The sequence below is a fragment of the Sinohyriopsis cumingii genome, chromosome 15 (genome assembly GCF_028554795.1).
Source record: "Sinohyriopsis cumingii isolate HCF-2022 chromosome 15, ASM2855479v2, whole genome shotgun sequence".
Lineage (NCBI taxonomy): Eukaryota > Metazoa > Mollusca > Bivalvia > Unionida > Unionidae > Sinohyriopsis > Sinohyriopsis cumingii.
Window position 1 is genome coordinate 149,738,557 of NC_142975.1, and position 17,471 is coordinate 149,756,027.

General features: G+C 34.7%; 1 protein-coding gene across 1 annotated transcript in view; it reads left to right on the plus strand.

The window, feature by feature from the left end:
- The window catches only part of LOC149783046 (beta-1-syntrophin-like), a 51,730-nt gene that overhangs the window by 16,457 nt on the left and 17,802 nt on the right, over positions 1-17,471 (plus strand). The window contains exons 4-5 of the mRNA XM_089934644.1: positions 1,152-1,348; positions 8,586-8,773. Of these exons, the coding sequence (XP_089790770.1) occupies positions 1,152-1,348; positions 8,586-8,773 (385 nt within the window). The remainder of the gene's footprint in view (positions 1-1,151; positions 1,349-8,585; positions 8,774-17,471) is intronic.

Here is a 17,471-nt window from a genome sequence, read left to right on the forward strand (position 1 = left end):
GTAATGATCCTTATTGTCAGATTGGCATCATGAAAACAGCTAGTGGAAATCTGTAAAATGATTAATTTGAAAGAAATAAATATTATTGAGTAGTAAATAAGGGATGTGCAAATACTAAGTATATAAACATACACAGAAATATGTATGGCTATTTTGTAGAAAATAAACATGAACACTAATTCCTGTTCATACTGAGTACCTGCCATGGCCAACTTTTTATACGATCTGCTGTGTGTCTATGGGAAAGGCACATAGTTCACATTTTCTCAGCATTATATAGTCAAAACTGTTAAATGTGTCATTGAGACCAACAGCTAATTCCAGCATACATTTGTTAACATGGAAAAAGTAAAAGATGGTGGTGGTTCTCCAGGTGATATAATTGCCAATACTTGGTGTTGGATAAGGTATTTTCATGTGAAATTATATTTATTAATATGGCATTATACCTTACTGGTTTTGGATATTATATCAAGGTAAAATGTTTTTTTATTAAATAAGTTTGGTTTTAACCCCGGGTAATTACATAATGAATTGTCAATACTGTATCATTGAAGATAACGTGAAGTAAACTCCTCATACATCCAATGCTCTGTTTCTGAGTGATTACGGAAAATAATACGCAGCAGTAGCCTGATGTCGTTTTCACCCGATTTTCAGGAAAATTTATGAGATTTTCATGATAGGGCTTTTATTTGCAGTTAATTGTGGGACAATAACCCTTAGTAAAGAAGCACTTAAACAAAATATTTAAAAATTCCTAGCTAGAGCACTTAGACTTCATGCAGAAATACTGATGAGAAATGAATGAAACTAACCAGAATAATGGACTACAATATTTAATATAGGATCCAAATCAAAGAAAAACAATAGTACTAGCAGGACATAGCATATTTTTGCTTTAATATATATATATATATATATATATATATATATATATATATATATATATATATATATATATATATATATATATATATATATATATATATATATATATATATATATATAAGTGACAGTTCAAGGTCTGCCCTTGACATGTGTAAATAACAGTTCATGGTACAGGTAAGCCATTGACATATATAAAAGACAGTTTAAGATACAGGTGACGTCAGCCATTGACATAAATACATGTATTTCTCTTAATTCAGGCTGGTCCATTCTGGTCGGCATACAAACCCCACTACAGGTGCAGATATTTTGACATTTGGTGCCCGTTCTGGTACAAGAAATGGGGTTGAGACACACATATTTCGTGTGGAAACACAACGTGATCTTGCATATTGGTCCCGTGCTATAGTTCAGGGTTCTCATGGTGCTGCCTTGCTTGTCAAAGAGGTCTCATGTCGTAAGTTGTAGTTACACAGCATTGGCATGTATGTCAGTTTTCTGAGTTGATAAATAAACATTGTAGGATAACATTGTTAGACTAATTAAACATTTTATTATTTACTGTTATGTTCATTTTTTTAAAGATTAATGGCCACTTAAATTGACCCAAAATTCTGTTTTATTTTTTTTTTTTATTCATTCAGCTTATTAGCAACTTGCTCCTATATTCCATAGCCCTTATGTGATCATGTGATACTTCTGCAGCCCATTCATCTGTCTGTCCATCCACTGATCAGGTTATCCATTCAGATTTTTTGTGATCAACATATCCAAAAACCCTTTTACATAAATTAGTGACTTTTAGTAGGATAACCCTGTAATGGAATTCAAGATCACGCACTTTACCTAATGTATTTTTACATGGCTTTCACTTGGAGTAAGGACAAAGCCATTCAGATCTGGAGTTAATAGTCCAAGGTGAAGTTTGCAGACTAAAAGAAGAAATATGGTTTCCATATAGTAACATTAGTTCTACATCACTGACCTGGATCAAGCTTTGTGGATGGCTTGCACTTGGGGCAAAGAATGAGCACGTTGAATTGGGGATAGAAATGTCAAAGGTCAGGTCCACTTTGACTTTAAAAAAGAAATGTTAATTCCAGACCATGTCTTTAGCTGCACATCACAAAACTGGACTACAATTTATGGATAGCTTGTAATTAGAATATGTATAAGCCTACTGATTTGGGGATCAAATTTGAAAATCAAGGTCAGTTAAAGATAGTTTTTGCACACACAGGCACAGGTCAAATAACTTTTTTTTAAAAAACTGCCTGACTCAAAAACCGCTTGCCTGAAAGTGACAAAATAAATTTTTGCTATTGATTGGACATTGTGTTGAAACTGTTGAATACAAACAAAAAAACAAAAATGTTTGAAATTGACTAATTTTCTTTGTGTATTTGTCTCTTGGAATCAATTCAGAAAAAATTCATGTGTGATTTCGTCTACTAAAATCTAAATATGAACTTGGATACAGAGGTAAAATGATACTCGGTACCAAAATAATTTATGATTTACTGTGTTTTCACAAAACACTTTGATTCCATTTTACTTATATTAATGTTTCCCTCAAGTTTCCTGTGTTCACTAGAGTCCAGTTGCTCAATCAGTATTTTCCTTACATCCTGGATTGGCAGAGTTTATGTTAATTAGTATTTGCAATGTGTCATGCTTTAAACTATTTCTCTTTAATTTTGTGGGGAGAGCATCCATGAATTTTATTAAAGCATAATTCTAACCCCCAGAAAGCTTAAAAAACAAACAACTACTTCTAAAAAGAATTTTCTTGAGATAAAAGAAAAACAAATATGCTGGTTAGAAACAAACTCTCAGCCCCCCACACACACACACACACACAAACACCCTCAGCAAATATTAAATGATTAGTCCCTTGTACCTTGTACTTTTGATATTGTTTCTGAGCCTGGATCCTCATTTGAATTATGTTCAATGCTAACATTTTTCCCAGCAATTTGACAATTTCTGTATGTTTAAGTGTGGATTTCTTAATAATAGTGACCAAACACCTCTGCTTTTGTGTTCTCAGACTGTTTGGCCTTTAGTTCAATGTACAATGTATATCTCAGACTGTTTGACCTTCTGGTCAATGTACAGTGTATATCTCAGACTATTTGGCCTTCTGGTCAATGTACAGTGTATATCTCAGACTATTTGGCCTTCTGGTCAATGTACATTGTATATCTCAAACTGTTTGGCCTTCTGGTCAATGTACAGTGTATATCTCAGATTGGCCTTCTAGTCAATGTACACCACTCCCTCGATAACTCACGCACTGATAACTCGTGAAAACGCTTATTTTTTAAACCAGAAAATACACCAAAAATTGATCTCTATTTGTTGAACTTGAAGAAAATCATGATCAAAATTGGTAACAGAAACTTTGATGTATCACTCGTTTTATAGTCGAAAATGGTAGATAGGACCTGGAAATTTTAATCAACATTATGAAATATAAAATTTAAAATTAGGCCATACAATTTTTTACATTTTCTTTCCATACAACATTCCTAGTACACAGTAATTAACGATATGTAAGGAAATTTTGATCAATGAAAATGTCACTCACTCTGAGTGGAGGCAGTACTTTAATAAATAAATACAAATTAAATCATTTTTTTTATCAATTTAAATTTGTGTTCTAGTTCTATCTTTTAGTTCCTTTTAAGGGTAATTGTCATAAGTGCAATATGTCCTCTTGTAATTAAATGTAAAATGCGTCAATTTACGATAACAGCTATGTCCGAGCGCGTTTCTCGGAGAACCTAATTAAGTGCACTGAGTTAAAAGCTGGCCTTCTTTGTATTATCACATTAATTATGTCTTTTGAATCAAATAAAGGAGGTGGAACAAAAGAAAAGTTAAAAGGCACAAAAATCCTACAAACTTAAAATCTAGTGGCCCCGGTCGTATGTCAGATGAAATCACTTCAATCAAACACTAATAAATGTTATTGTGTAAGTAACATAAACTACCTTAAATTAACTGACTCTTTCATAAATGTGATCAAAGATAACAAGGTATCCAAACGAAATGAATATTTGTTAAATAAAGAGCTTGACTTATAGAGACCATTGTGGGCAAGCAAGTTTCAGAGAATTCCTGAACTGTCCTTAGGGATATCCTCAAGGATAAGAAGTTTCATTATTAATTCCAATCAATTTATTCATGACATCAGTATTGTACTACTTAAGCAATACAAAAATTTAGTTTCATCATAGACGATTGTCTCACAAAATAAATTTTTCTTGTTTTTGAAAAAATGGAATCTTGTTTTGTGATGTATCAGCAGTTAGTCTAGTTCCCTGCTCTGGGGACTCCCAGTTGGGCAGGATAATATTAAACACCATGCGGGAACCATGCTCATCAAGAAAACAAAAAGCAGTGACGTAATACAGTTTTTTTGCGTACATATGATGGTTGTTGAAACCAGTTGGAACTATCTTTCATATGTTGGAAATTTTGAAAATGAATGTTATTTAAACAGAATAATGAACAACTTCATTAGAAAAAGCCATTATTAAAAATTATTACTGACGTGATTGTAAAATGAGGATTTAGTCAATAAACAGCCCAGTTCCCTAACACTGCCCCCCCCCCCATGGTTTTCTCAATGTCAAAGCTATTTTTTTCTTCAATTTTTTGGATGTTCCTCAGTAACTCGCACCTTGCTTATATTGCGGTCTATGTTTGTGGACCCCATTTTGCGCGAGTTATCAAGGGAGAGGTGTACCATGTATATCTCAGACTGTTTGACCTCCTAGTCAATGTACAGTGTATATTTCATCATGATTTGGAAAGAAGCATATTCATGAGCCTTGGAGTAGTTTCATTTTTGGAATGCTGTCGTGTTGGTGATCTGATGGTTATTGTCATTACAGTGGCCATCTTGAAAATCCTGTTATCTCTACTCCTCTTGAATGGAAACTCGTATTGACATGGGCTTTTGAATAGAAGACACCTTATGATGTCTAGTTGGTCCTAAATGGGAATGGTGGTGATTTGATGGCCAATTTGGCCACCACAGTGATCATTTTGAAAATATTGTTTTCACTACTCATCATGAATGGAGGGTCATGTGACCAGAGGGTTTTTGCTTCTTATGTCTAGTTGATCATAAATGAAATTGGTACTGATCTGATGGCAAATACAAAAATATTGGTATTGCCACTCCTTCATAATGGATGGAAAGTCATAATGACATGGGCTTTTGACTAATATGGCCACTTGAAAATCTTTGTATCACTACCCCTTCCAAATGGATGGTCAAAAAAACATTGGGTTTTCACTAAAAGACTTTTCTTTATGTTGGTCCTAAATGAAAAGTGGTCATTTTGAAAATCTTTTTATAGCTATTCTTGAATGACAGGTATATTGCCTTGATGTTTTCACCAGAAGACTTCTTATAATGTCTAGTTGGTCCTAAATGAAAATGTTGCTAATCTGATCTGTTGAGAATCTTGTTGTTGTTGTTATGGATTTAACACCATTTTTCAGTATGTGATATCCACTGGCAGCCATTCTGAATGAAAAGTAATATGGTCAGAAGACATCTTATGATGTATAGTTGGTTAAAAATGAAAATGATGATCAGGTGTGAAATATTGTTTGAAAATTGAAAAATATTGTTTTCACTACTCCTCCTGAATGGATGGTTGTATCAACATGGAGTTTTATTAAACAACTTTTGTATGATATCTATTTGGTCCTAGTGGTGCCATTCAGACATCATGTGTGCCTGCCACTTCAACCACCTTGACAATCTTGTTTTCATTATTTGTTCTGAATGAATGGTTGTATCAGCAAGGGTTTTTCACTGAAAGACATTTTGGTGTCAGGTTGGTCTGTTATGTTTATTTAATTTATATTATGTTTTGGTTTTTCTCCATAATTATGTATGTATTTGATGTATGTCTTTGTTGTATGATTGACCTTCTTCGGTAATTAAGGTGAGGTCCTGCCTGACTAAACTCTTATATTGTAAACAAAATATTGCATAGTTAGTATTTCTCTATGTTTTTATATTATATATTCAAAACATTATAACTGGAGGTAAACATTTTTATTTCAGTATGAATTTAGGGCATTAGTGTGCCCCTTGGAAATTCCAGGTGTACCTGCTGTTTTGCATGTTCTTTACTAAATATTTAGTAAGAGAACTGATGTTGTTTACAACACAGAATATTCTGGAAATGAATTTGATGGGAACATGACCCCTATCCTAGTTTGGTTACTGTGTCTTAAAGTTTTATGTAATAGAGAAGTAAACAGTAATTCATCATTCCATATCTTAACATCAGTCATAGAGGAATCAATTTTAGTTGCATTTCAGTTAATATTTGAGAGGATTTATTTATTTAAATTATTCACTGGAATTACAAAGTGCTTAATACTTTTCATACTAGATCACTCTTGGTATTATTGTGAATTCATTCAAGGCATTTTGGATTACATCATTGTGATACATATTGCCACATTCCAGGCTATTGGCACATCAACACATTCAACTATGGAATTCATTCAGATCACCACTGGAATTCATTTTAAACTCTACACTTTTGGACTTGGGATAGAACTTTTAGGACTGTTTGGGATTTAATTCACAATACTGGTAGTTCTTTTTAAATTTTCACTTTCTGTTCTTGGGAAATAAATTGTTTGTTTAGTTTTACAAAACCTTTTGGTTTTTGCTCTTTTCTGTTACTTAGTTTAAGACCATAGAGTCATAACAGGTTGTATAGAAAATAATATCAATCTCTATTCTGAAATGACTGCCACAAGGATCAGTTGAAAATCTTGTTATCGCTACTTCAGCCTGTCTGGTCATGTCAACAGTGTGCTTTCACCAAGACTTTTTACGATGTCTAGTTGGTGGTAAATAGAAATAGTAAATATGGTGCCAATCTGATATTGAATATAGCCAAGATGGAAGTTCATATCAGCAGGGGTTTCCACAAGAAGACTTCTTGTGATGCTGTTGTAGTGGGGTATAATGCCATTTTTCAGCTCAAGATAGGCTATTCAAGGCAGCCAGTATAAATGGTGGAGGAAGAACCCGGGAAAACCCCTGGAAGAACCACTGACCCACAAGAAGCTTATGACAAGCTTTCTCACATACCCACTTTAGCCAAAGCTGAGACTTGAACCCACGCAGACAGAGGTGAAATGGCTGTGATCCAGAGAGTGAATGCTTTAGATGATGCTCATGATGCCTTGTTGGACCTAAATTAAAATGGTGCCCAGTTTACATCCACTATATCCACCACAGCAGCTAATTTGAAGAAAAAAATTATCTCAAGAATATCAAAGATGTTTTCAGCTACTCCACAGTCAAAATGAAGAAATGGTTTTATCTCGAATTCCTGGAAATCTTTTCACTTTTCAGTCAGTAGAGCATCAGTCCTTTTGAGGGACTCTTGTTTCATACTATTTTGACACAACTTTGAAATTGCTGTACTTTAAATATGAAAAGAAACAAATAGATACATATTTAGTTGATTCATGTGTTTATTCACCTTTGAAAATATTTCAGTGAAAACATATTTTTTCGTCCAGGTTCTGATGTGAACTATTGCCCAATCACTCTGATAGTACTAAGAATCTTTTTCAGACACAGGTCCAGGGCAAGTAGCTTTCAAAACAATCACTGACCCTGACTTAAAATCCACTTGCCCAACAAAGTCAATAATTTGACTATTATTCTGTCAAATTCTTATGATGCCATGTTGGTCCTAGTGCCTTGATTGCATCCAATATATCCACAGCAGCTAATTTGAAAATCTTGTTATCTCTGAAAAATATCAGAGCTAGTCTCAACACTCTACAGTTAAAAGGAAGAAATTGTTATATCTTGAATTCCTGGAAATTCTTTCCAGCCAGAAGAACATGAGTGCTTTTAAGGGACTCTTGTCTTCTATTATTTTGACATGCCTTTGAAATTACTGCACTTAAATATGGAAAGAAATAAACAAAATCATCATAATTTGATTCATTTGTGTATTCATCTTTCAGATTATTTCATTGAAAACAATGTTTTCATCCAGGTCCTCGTATCAACCATTGTCCAATTGCTCAAAGAATTTTTTTCGGACACAGGTCATGGACAAGTGGCTTTCAAAAAATTCACTTAACCTTACCTGAAATCCACCTGCATAACAAGGGCATGTTTATTGTGTATTTTATGGACTATATTTTGTATGCTTTTTATATTTCATTTAAATTTTCACTTTATCTTCTTCAGTTGTTGAATATTGTAAGAATTCTTTTTCTTTTTGTTCATGTAATTATCTTTGTGGCCAGTTGTTGGTACAACCTGTTAGTGAAATATACATCTGCAGGTTTCAGAGCATAAGGGTCCAGGCTAGTCATTGATGGTCCAAGGATGCTGTCGTAGAGTACTGGAATGCAAAGACTAACTTTTTAAAGTATTTACAGAAAGCTCTGTTGACAGCAAATGCATAACAAAGGTTGTGCTGAATATTGACCTATTAACCATCTGTGATGAGTATGCTTCTAGACTCCACAAAACTTGTCACAAAACTTTCTTTGCTACAGCCAGATAGTCATGTCTTGTCTATGCTTTACTAAAATAAGAAGTACTACTGACCGTGTAGCCAAGATGCAGTAATATGGTTTACTATAATAGCCTTAGATGTACCAGTTTTCCTTTTTAGCTGTGCTTTGGCAGGGCCAGAAATCCAAGTTGACTCTACATTATGAGAATGGGTTCACTCTGTACAAGCCCACCCCTGATGGTCAGCGGGGCCCAGTGCTTTGGTACTTCCCATATGAAAAGCTAAGGATGTCAGCAGATGATGGTCATCGCCTTCTGTGGCTGGACTTTGGGGAAGATGGAGAACAGGTAGATCAGTAATTCTATGGATTCTGGTTTTACAATGCCCCCAAAATTCAGGAAATTTCCTACTGTTATTGTATAGAGGTCATAGTTCAGTCTTGGTTGCAGTCTCATACCATTGTTGCAATAAAAGTGTCGCTAGCCCTTAGAAAAAATTCTGCTATTTTGGGATTATTGTGAATTCATTAAAAGACAGTTTGGATTATATCATTGTGATACATCAAAACTGTTGGTACTTCAACCTATGCAGGACTGTTTGTACATCAGCGCAATGCAGTATTGGAATTCATTCATAACACTCTATCCCTTTGAACCTATGACAGAACCTTTAGAATTATTTGGGATTTAATTCACAATACTGCTTGTTTATTTTAAATGTTCACGTTGTATTCTAGGGAAAATAAATAGTTTGTTGAATTTACCTAACTTGTTGATTTCACTTTCTTTTTCTGATATTTAGTTCAAGACCATTTAGTTGTAACACATGAATAAGTTTCCCAATTATGTCAGTCGGTTTCTTCTTTGAATACATTGCCCAATCATAATACTGTAGGAGAACTACTACTACCTCACAAATCCAGCCTTCCTAGGTTAAAAACTTTTAGATAAAATGCTAAACGTTATCTGCCCACGTAGGTGGTGGTCAAACAGTGATATCTCTTTGGTACAGGGATTGCCGCCAAATCCCAAGAATATACCTGTTACTACTTCCACTATGCGAGGTAGCACACTCTTGTCAAGAGGTACCTCACAAAAATCCTCTTCCACGTTTCTGGAAGTTCTACACTCACAAGTTGGGGCAGTCTTCACTTCATAGGGAAATATACTCATTCTATTTCTTTCTTCCTATGTTGACAAAGTTCTGCCTTTACATTAATCAGTTTGCTGTCACTTGTTGGTATTTATGTACTAGCATGAGTAGTCTATGTGACTTCACAATAGTTCTGGCTATAGTTTTAATTTATATGCTCATGTAAGTCTGTAGATGGCTATAGAAAACTCTTTATGTATAATTTCCACTATGGCTGGATTCATACAGGTAAGTTTTCTATACCAGTACATTTAGTGTATGGGTGCAAAGCTTCACTGAATTTTCCTGTGCAGGCTGTCATACAGTGCATGTACCAAGCCCTTGGTCACTGCTCTTTCAGCTACAACTAAGCACTTATCAGTTCAAACTAAGCACATTCATTTAACTCTGCTACACTCCTTACACTGTCCATTGTAAAGACTGAGCAATCATTGTGGACTTGCAAGAGATATGGTTTCATGCCCCACTCAAACAGCTTTGAGAAGTTCTGTGATTCACCTACAAGAGGCTACAAGCAACAGACTAGTTATATTTTGGAGCAAGTCATGATTTTACGTGTTACTTACCTTTCATTCTCAATCTCTTTCCATCAAGAGCATATTGGATCTCGTAACCTTTCACGATTTGGTCAGCTAGGTTTGGACGCGATTATGCTCAAGTAAGAAAAGATATGAAAGCAATGAAATATAATCTCACTTGTTCACACTGGGGTAATTCATACCACAGTAGATAACTTTCTGTGCTCAGCAATGAGAAACGGCACCCATCACAGTTAAACTTACCATTCCACCATCACTAGCACACTGTGCTATCATAGAAGAGAAGATATCACACAAAACAAAGATCCGTCTGATCTTCTATTCACCTGGCTGAACAAGACGCCAGTTGAACTGCTCTCAAGACCTTAATTAGTTCACCTATCATATAAGTCTTGCCTCCTCACACTTTGACAGTCAGTGGGCAACATCAGCAATATATTGCTTTGTGGACCCACCTACTTACAGTTCTGACATAATTGATCAATATCACTAACAAAGCCCCCCAGTTGCAAACACATCATTGACTCACCTTTCATACAAGACCTGCTTCCTCATTTGCATTAGCGACAGCGGCAGAATCGATGAATACATGCCTTATTAATGTACCCAAATTGCATGCAGTTCTGACAAGAGGGTTAGGTTCACTCATGACGGTATCCCCTTTCATTCCCGAGAAAAGACTTCCATCCATGGATAACCAGACTTTTGTAATGAAATCACTTTCTACTCTGTATACTTCAGCTCAAGACCACCTTCAAGATGCAGTACAAGCTTTGAAGTGGTATCTTAAAATGACAGAGTCGTTGAATAGAGGGAGATTATCCTTTTTTCTTACGTCTCAGACATGAATATATAGCACAGACCCTTTCATCTTGGGTTAAGTGGGTTGTTCATTCTGCATATAAAGAAATAACCCCAGCTCAAACAATTAGTTAAAAATTTCAGCTCATGAGGTTAGAGCAGTTGCCAAAAACACAGCTTTTGACTCGAACTGTTCTCAATCTGACATTATCCTGGCCATGGAGTGGTGATAGGAGTCGACAATCTCCACTTTTTATTGTTATGTATATTTTATTTAATTTATATTCGATTTAATTTAATTGATTGTTTGTTTGTTTGTTTTAAACTTTTTTTTATTCCATTAAATGCTATTGTAATGTAACTTTATTTACTGGATTTGACATTGTCCAGAAATTCAGTTCAGTTCTGTTTGACCTGACTGTTTTTTGTAAACAACTAATAATAGAAACTTTGTATCTAATCCTGACCTAGTTCCTGACCTTGATCCAGAAATCAGTAAGAGCTGAAGTACACAACATTTTTTTTATTTAATTCTTTCTCAGAGTAAGATTCATAAAGTGAAACCGAGGCCATACTTACAGTACATGACAAATAACATGTATCATTAGGTTTTTCCAGAGGATTGATCCACATCCAGACATCTGTTTTGCACCATAGCTAGGTTTATTATTGATGTTTTGAGAAAGAATAGTCATTACTTGCCTTAACACATAAGAAGTTAAAGTGTTTTATGTTGTGACCAGTTTTTTGGGCCAGTTATTTTGTTTTCTTCAAATTGTTTAGATTCCAAGAGATTATTTTTCTCTGGAAATACTTGTGCTCTAAATTAATTCTTCGACAAGGACAGTTGTTGAAATGTACACAGAATTCAAACACTGGAATATTATTTTATGTGATTCAATAAAGAACTGTTGACACGTCAGTAGGACTCATCTGGATTCTAACTCTGTTTCATTAGAACCTTTTTAGTACTAGGACTTATATTTTTTAATTCTTGGATTATTTTTGGATTTAATTCGTAAAACTTAGTTCTTTTTCTCCTTTTTACCTTGTTTTTCAAGGAAATAAATTATTTCTTAAATTTTACAAAGCTCTGTTGTCTTCACTTTTTTCTTGTTTTGTTAGAGCCTAAAAATGTAACATTATCTAGATCTTTCATCCCAAGTGTCTCAACTCAGTCTGGTAGGACATTTAGCCATGACACAACAGGTCAGCTTTCCAGGTCATTCAACAGCTTCATAAGATGCTGCTGAATTTGTCGAGAGAAAACTTTCCCTTTTTGAAGCCACTCCTTGACACATGTAGTCTTCTCCAGTCGGGTTATCTAGAAGCTGTCTCACATACCTTAGGGTACCGAAGATGGCATCTCTTGGGTAAGGGATTCATCTCCCTCCTCCTCTTACCAATTCTTCTAAGGTATTATGATTGAGTAACATACCAAAAGAAGAAACAAAAAAAAAGTTCTTGTACAGTACGTTTCATCACAAATACTTACCCAGTCATAATACACATTCAATATCCCAGCCTCCCTGCAGTTATATACATTTAGAGAATGTGCCTTCTGCTCCAGTTATAACTGATCTATTGTTGGGATTTGATGCCAAGCCCTGTACCAAGGGGTGATCACTCTGCCTGACTGCCACCTATGTGGGCAGATAACTTTTAGCTTTTTAGCTAAAAGTTTTAACCTGGAAAGGCTGGATTTGTGAGGTAGTAGAGTTCTTGTGAGGTATTATGATTTGGTAATGTATTTGCATAGAAACATATTTTACTAGAAAAAAAATCAGTGTCCAAGATATTGCAGTACTTTCACTTTTACATACCAAGTGGAGCTATTGTATGCACAAGATCAGAGTTCAGAATTGAAGAGAAAACAAATGCATATCATTAATACCTGAAGTTGCCAAGTTACTGTAGCAGTTTGCCTGAAGATCGTAAATAATCAGATTCTAAACGGATCCTGGCATTGATCTTGAACAAGGTACCACTGAGTCTATTGAACATCAGTCATAATCTTGTCCCCCAAAAAATCCAACTTAAATGTTTAACAAATTCCACTTTTCTGCACAATATTCCTCACGTGCAAGTTTAATGCTTAACTTAAAGAATTCAAGACATATCATTGTAATTTTATTTTTTTGATACTACTTTTATTTGTGAAAATTATGAAAAATTTACATTTCATTGTCGGAAACCTGTCATTAGTAAATTATTTATCTTAGAACAATCAATATTATGTAATTCATTGCTCTAGGATCTTGAATACCTAAAGTTTTTGTGTATTATTTCATTTTTATATAGTTAGAGGTTTATTTTTATATGTACCATATAGTCATTATTGTTCTATTGTGTTAACGCCAGGTTGAGGTCGCACTTTAATAAATAATTTCCAATTAAATACGTTTTTCTTTATCAAGTGAAATGCATGTTTTAGTTTATCTTTTAGTTTGGTTTATGTGTTACAATCATAAAAACAATGTGCCCTGTTTTATTCAAACGTGAAATATGTCAGTCTACCATAACTGCTGTATGTCTGTCATCATTTCTGTGAGAATCTAATTTAGTGCCAACTGTGTTTTGATACCTAATTTGCATAAGTATTTGTTGTAATGTTGCAATGAATTAAAAGCCGACCTTGTATTACCAAGTTAATTACATTTCTTATATCAAATAAAGAGGTTGGACTAATTAAAAAGTTATAAGGCATGCAGATTCAACCTGCTTAAGAGTTAGCGGACCCTGCCTAGTGTCAGGTCAACTCATTTCAAGCGATCAATCGAACACAATTTTTTTTGAGAACGTAATATAATTAAACTACCTTAAGTTAGCATATTCATTCACAATAGTGAGTCAACCAAGTGAAATGAATTCATGACATAAAATTCTCTTTTATTGTTATTTATTATCGATGAAGTGCTAGTTTCAGAGTTTGAGTTAATTTGTAATTCCTGAATTGGCACTCTGGGATTTCTTCATGGATGAGAAGAAGTTTCACTATTACATGCAATGAAATCATGGCATCAGTAATTTATGTGAAAACAAAACAAAAAAAATTACTTTCAACGATAATGGCTATTTCACGATCTAAATGTTCAGTTTTAATTAAATAACAGGAATCTTGTTTAATTGTGAATTTGAATCAATAGCTAGTCTGGTTCCCTGCTATGTATGCTCCTTGAGTTGCATTCCATAAGAGTAGAGAGCAGAGCAGAGAGCATAAGGATCCAGGAACCAGACTATTTAAGAACAACATAAAGCAGTGATGTAATATACAATGTTTTCGTGCAAATGTGAAGGTTGTTGAAACCAGTTGAAACAATGTTAATGATCTATGAGGTTGGTCATCTTGAATAAAAAAGTAATTTTTTTAACTTAAAAACGAATAACTTCATTTTTTTTAAAAAACACTTTATTGACAATTAATCCCAGTGCAATTTTCAAACGAGTATTCGGCCATTAAACAGACCAGTTCGCTTCTCTGCACCCCCTGTCTGTCGAGGATGGCATCATTTCATATTGTTATGGAGATCCCTCGATAACTCAAGCCCTAACTTATAGTGCAGTCTTTGTTTTTGGACCCCACTGTCAAATTCTTGGCGGCTGCTTTTGAAATTTTTCATGGGACAGTGGACTCGTCAGATTCAGACCCAGGTTGAATACCTACCCTAGCTCCCAAATATATGTACAGTAGTCCCCCTCTTATAAGGCCACCCCTATTGCAGCAGGGAAGTGGCCTTATAATGCTGGTGGCCTTTCTAGAGGGGGATGACAAATGCGAATAGTAAATACATATGAAAAAAGTCACAAGTATATTTAATTTTAATTATTTAATGTTTTAATTAAAAAATCACATGCATGATGTGAAATAAATGTAAAACAAACTTTGTCATCATTTGCAAAAGAATGCTATGAATAACCATTGATACAATTTTAAAACTGTCTTTATAATTATGTTACAGTTCACATCATCTGTCACTTTGTTGGTAACAGTCTAAAAAAACAAACCAGTCTCGTCACATTAAAAATATCCTTGCTGTCATATCCCCTGCATATATTGTTTAGTCTTTTGTTCCAATCTTCAACATCTTCATTATTAACATCAGCTGATTCGCCGCTAATGACAGAACTCTTGATATTGTGTCGCACTTGAAATCTGTGCAACCATCCGTTACTTGCGGTAAGGTCGTCATATCCCAATTCAGCTGACAAAATGTTTGCTTTTTCTTGTCTTTCAAATCAGGATACAAACGTCTCCTGGCTCAAACAATCTTCCTTTCTCCGTCCATTTCACCTTTCCACTTCTGCAGAATTGTTTCATTATCTTTCACGATATTGTTTATCTGAGTCTTCCCGACGTTAGTTTTCTGCAAGGATCCTCAATGACCCCCCCCCATCAGTTGAATTACTTTCACGTTCTCCTCTAAACTGAGAATTTTTATTTTCCTCGATGACATGTTGATCTTTTTGCAGTAAGTTATTCATGTTGCCAACTACAATACTGATAAAACAATTTTGTATGCATCTAAACAAATTGCCATGTGTTTTTAAAGGAAGTGATCTTGTCACGTGATTCGTTAGTCGCAGTCTGGTACCCTATTGTTTTTATACATTTCTTTACACTAAATGAGAGAGGCCAAAACGGCTTCGATATGTACCATTAACATCACGCAGATTTGACCTCGCGGCCGCTAGGATTCGTAATTTTGACAGTTATTGTCAGCAGTAATAGTCACTGATTACCAAAGTGAACAAGCTCAACATCTTACTAAGGGAAGCCATAAAGGCTGTTAAACCATTTTCCTACTGACTTGGGTATTGTACATCGATACTGCCACCTCTCAGCTGTTACTACTGTTCGATAATTGTAATCTTAACAATTATCAGAGTGACTAAACCGGACATCTTATGATAACACAGCAGTAAGGCTAATTGGATTACATGTACGTACCCTTTTGTATGATTAAAATTTGAGTCTTTCTCGGTTTTTATGGAATAAATTTGGCTTCTCGTGAGGCGTAAATGATATAATATTAACCTTAGTGGTAAATGTACTTTACTCAACACTTCTTTCAGTAACGAAAACCTGACATCGGGAAACAGAAATCGGATTACTTAACACACATTATGAATACAATACTGGTTCTGGATACATATTCAAATAAAATGCGTCCGCTTGTGAGGGGTAAATTTTATCATTTTTCACTAATATGCTGGTCGCGTTAGCCTGGTGGCCTTTCATGAGGGGTACTTTTGAACACAAACTCGTCGGTGCCAACGGATTCTGGCCATAAGGAGCAGGTGGCCGCTGGTCAGGGGGGCCGTTCAAGAGGGGGACTACTGTATATGTATTAAGTACCAGTCACCTTTGCGTCAAATACAAATTTTGTGATGTGAACCACAGCTTATAAATTTGTTTATCTAGTTTACTGTTTGAATTCCTATGTGAAAGCATCCCTGAGTGTTTTAAAAAGTCAGAATGGTATATCCAGGGCATGATCATGGGGTGAATATCATGCTTTTAAGTGTTTTCTTAAAAAGTTCATCAAGTATTTTGCATCAGTAAGGTTACTAAGATGACAGTGTTAAATAAAAGTTTTGAATTTTTACTATTAATAAGGTGAATATCACCCTATAGTCACCATGTGTAGACTTCTGTCCTATGACTGGCTACAAGTTTTCCCATCCACGTTCCTTTCAGATGTTTTACATACCTGTCCATCATTTTATTGACATTATCCATTTTATGGACTTGAAATGATAAGCTATACCTATCCATGATTTTATTGTTGACATTATCCTTTATACAGCCTGAAATGACGAGCTATACCTATCCATCGTTTTATTGTTGACATTATCCTTTGTACAGCCTGAAATGACGAGCTATACCTATCCATCATTTTATTGTTGACATTATCCTTTATACAGCCTGAAATGACGAGCTATACATATTCATCGTTTTATTGTTGACATGATCCTTTATACAGCCTGAAATGACGAGCTATACCTATCCATCGATTTATTGTTGACATTATCCTTTATACAGCCTGAAATGACGAGCTACACCTATCCATCGTTTTATTGTTGACATTATCCTTTATACAGCCTGAAATGACGAGCTATACCTATCCATCATTTTATTGTTGACATGATCCTTTATACAGACCAGAAATAATGAGCTATACCTATCCATCATTTTATTGTTGACATTATCCTTTATACAGCCTGAAATGACGAGCTACACCTATCCATCGTTTTATTGTTGACATTATCCTTTATACAGCCTGAAATGACGAGCTATACCTATCCATCGTTTTTTTGTTGACATGATCCTTTATACAGCCTGAAATGATGAGCTATACCTATCCATCATTTTATTGTTCACATGATCCTTTTTACAGACCAGAAATAATGAGCTATACCTATCCATCATTTTATTGTTGACATTATCCTTTATACAGCCTGAAATGATGAGCTATATCTATCCATCATTTTATTGTTGACATGATCCTTTATACAGACCAGAAATAATGAGCTATACCTATCCATCATTTTA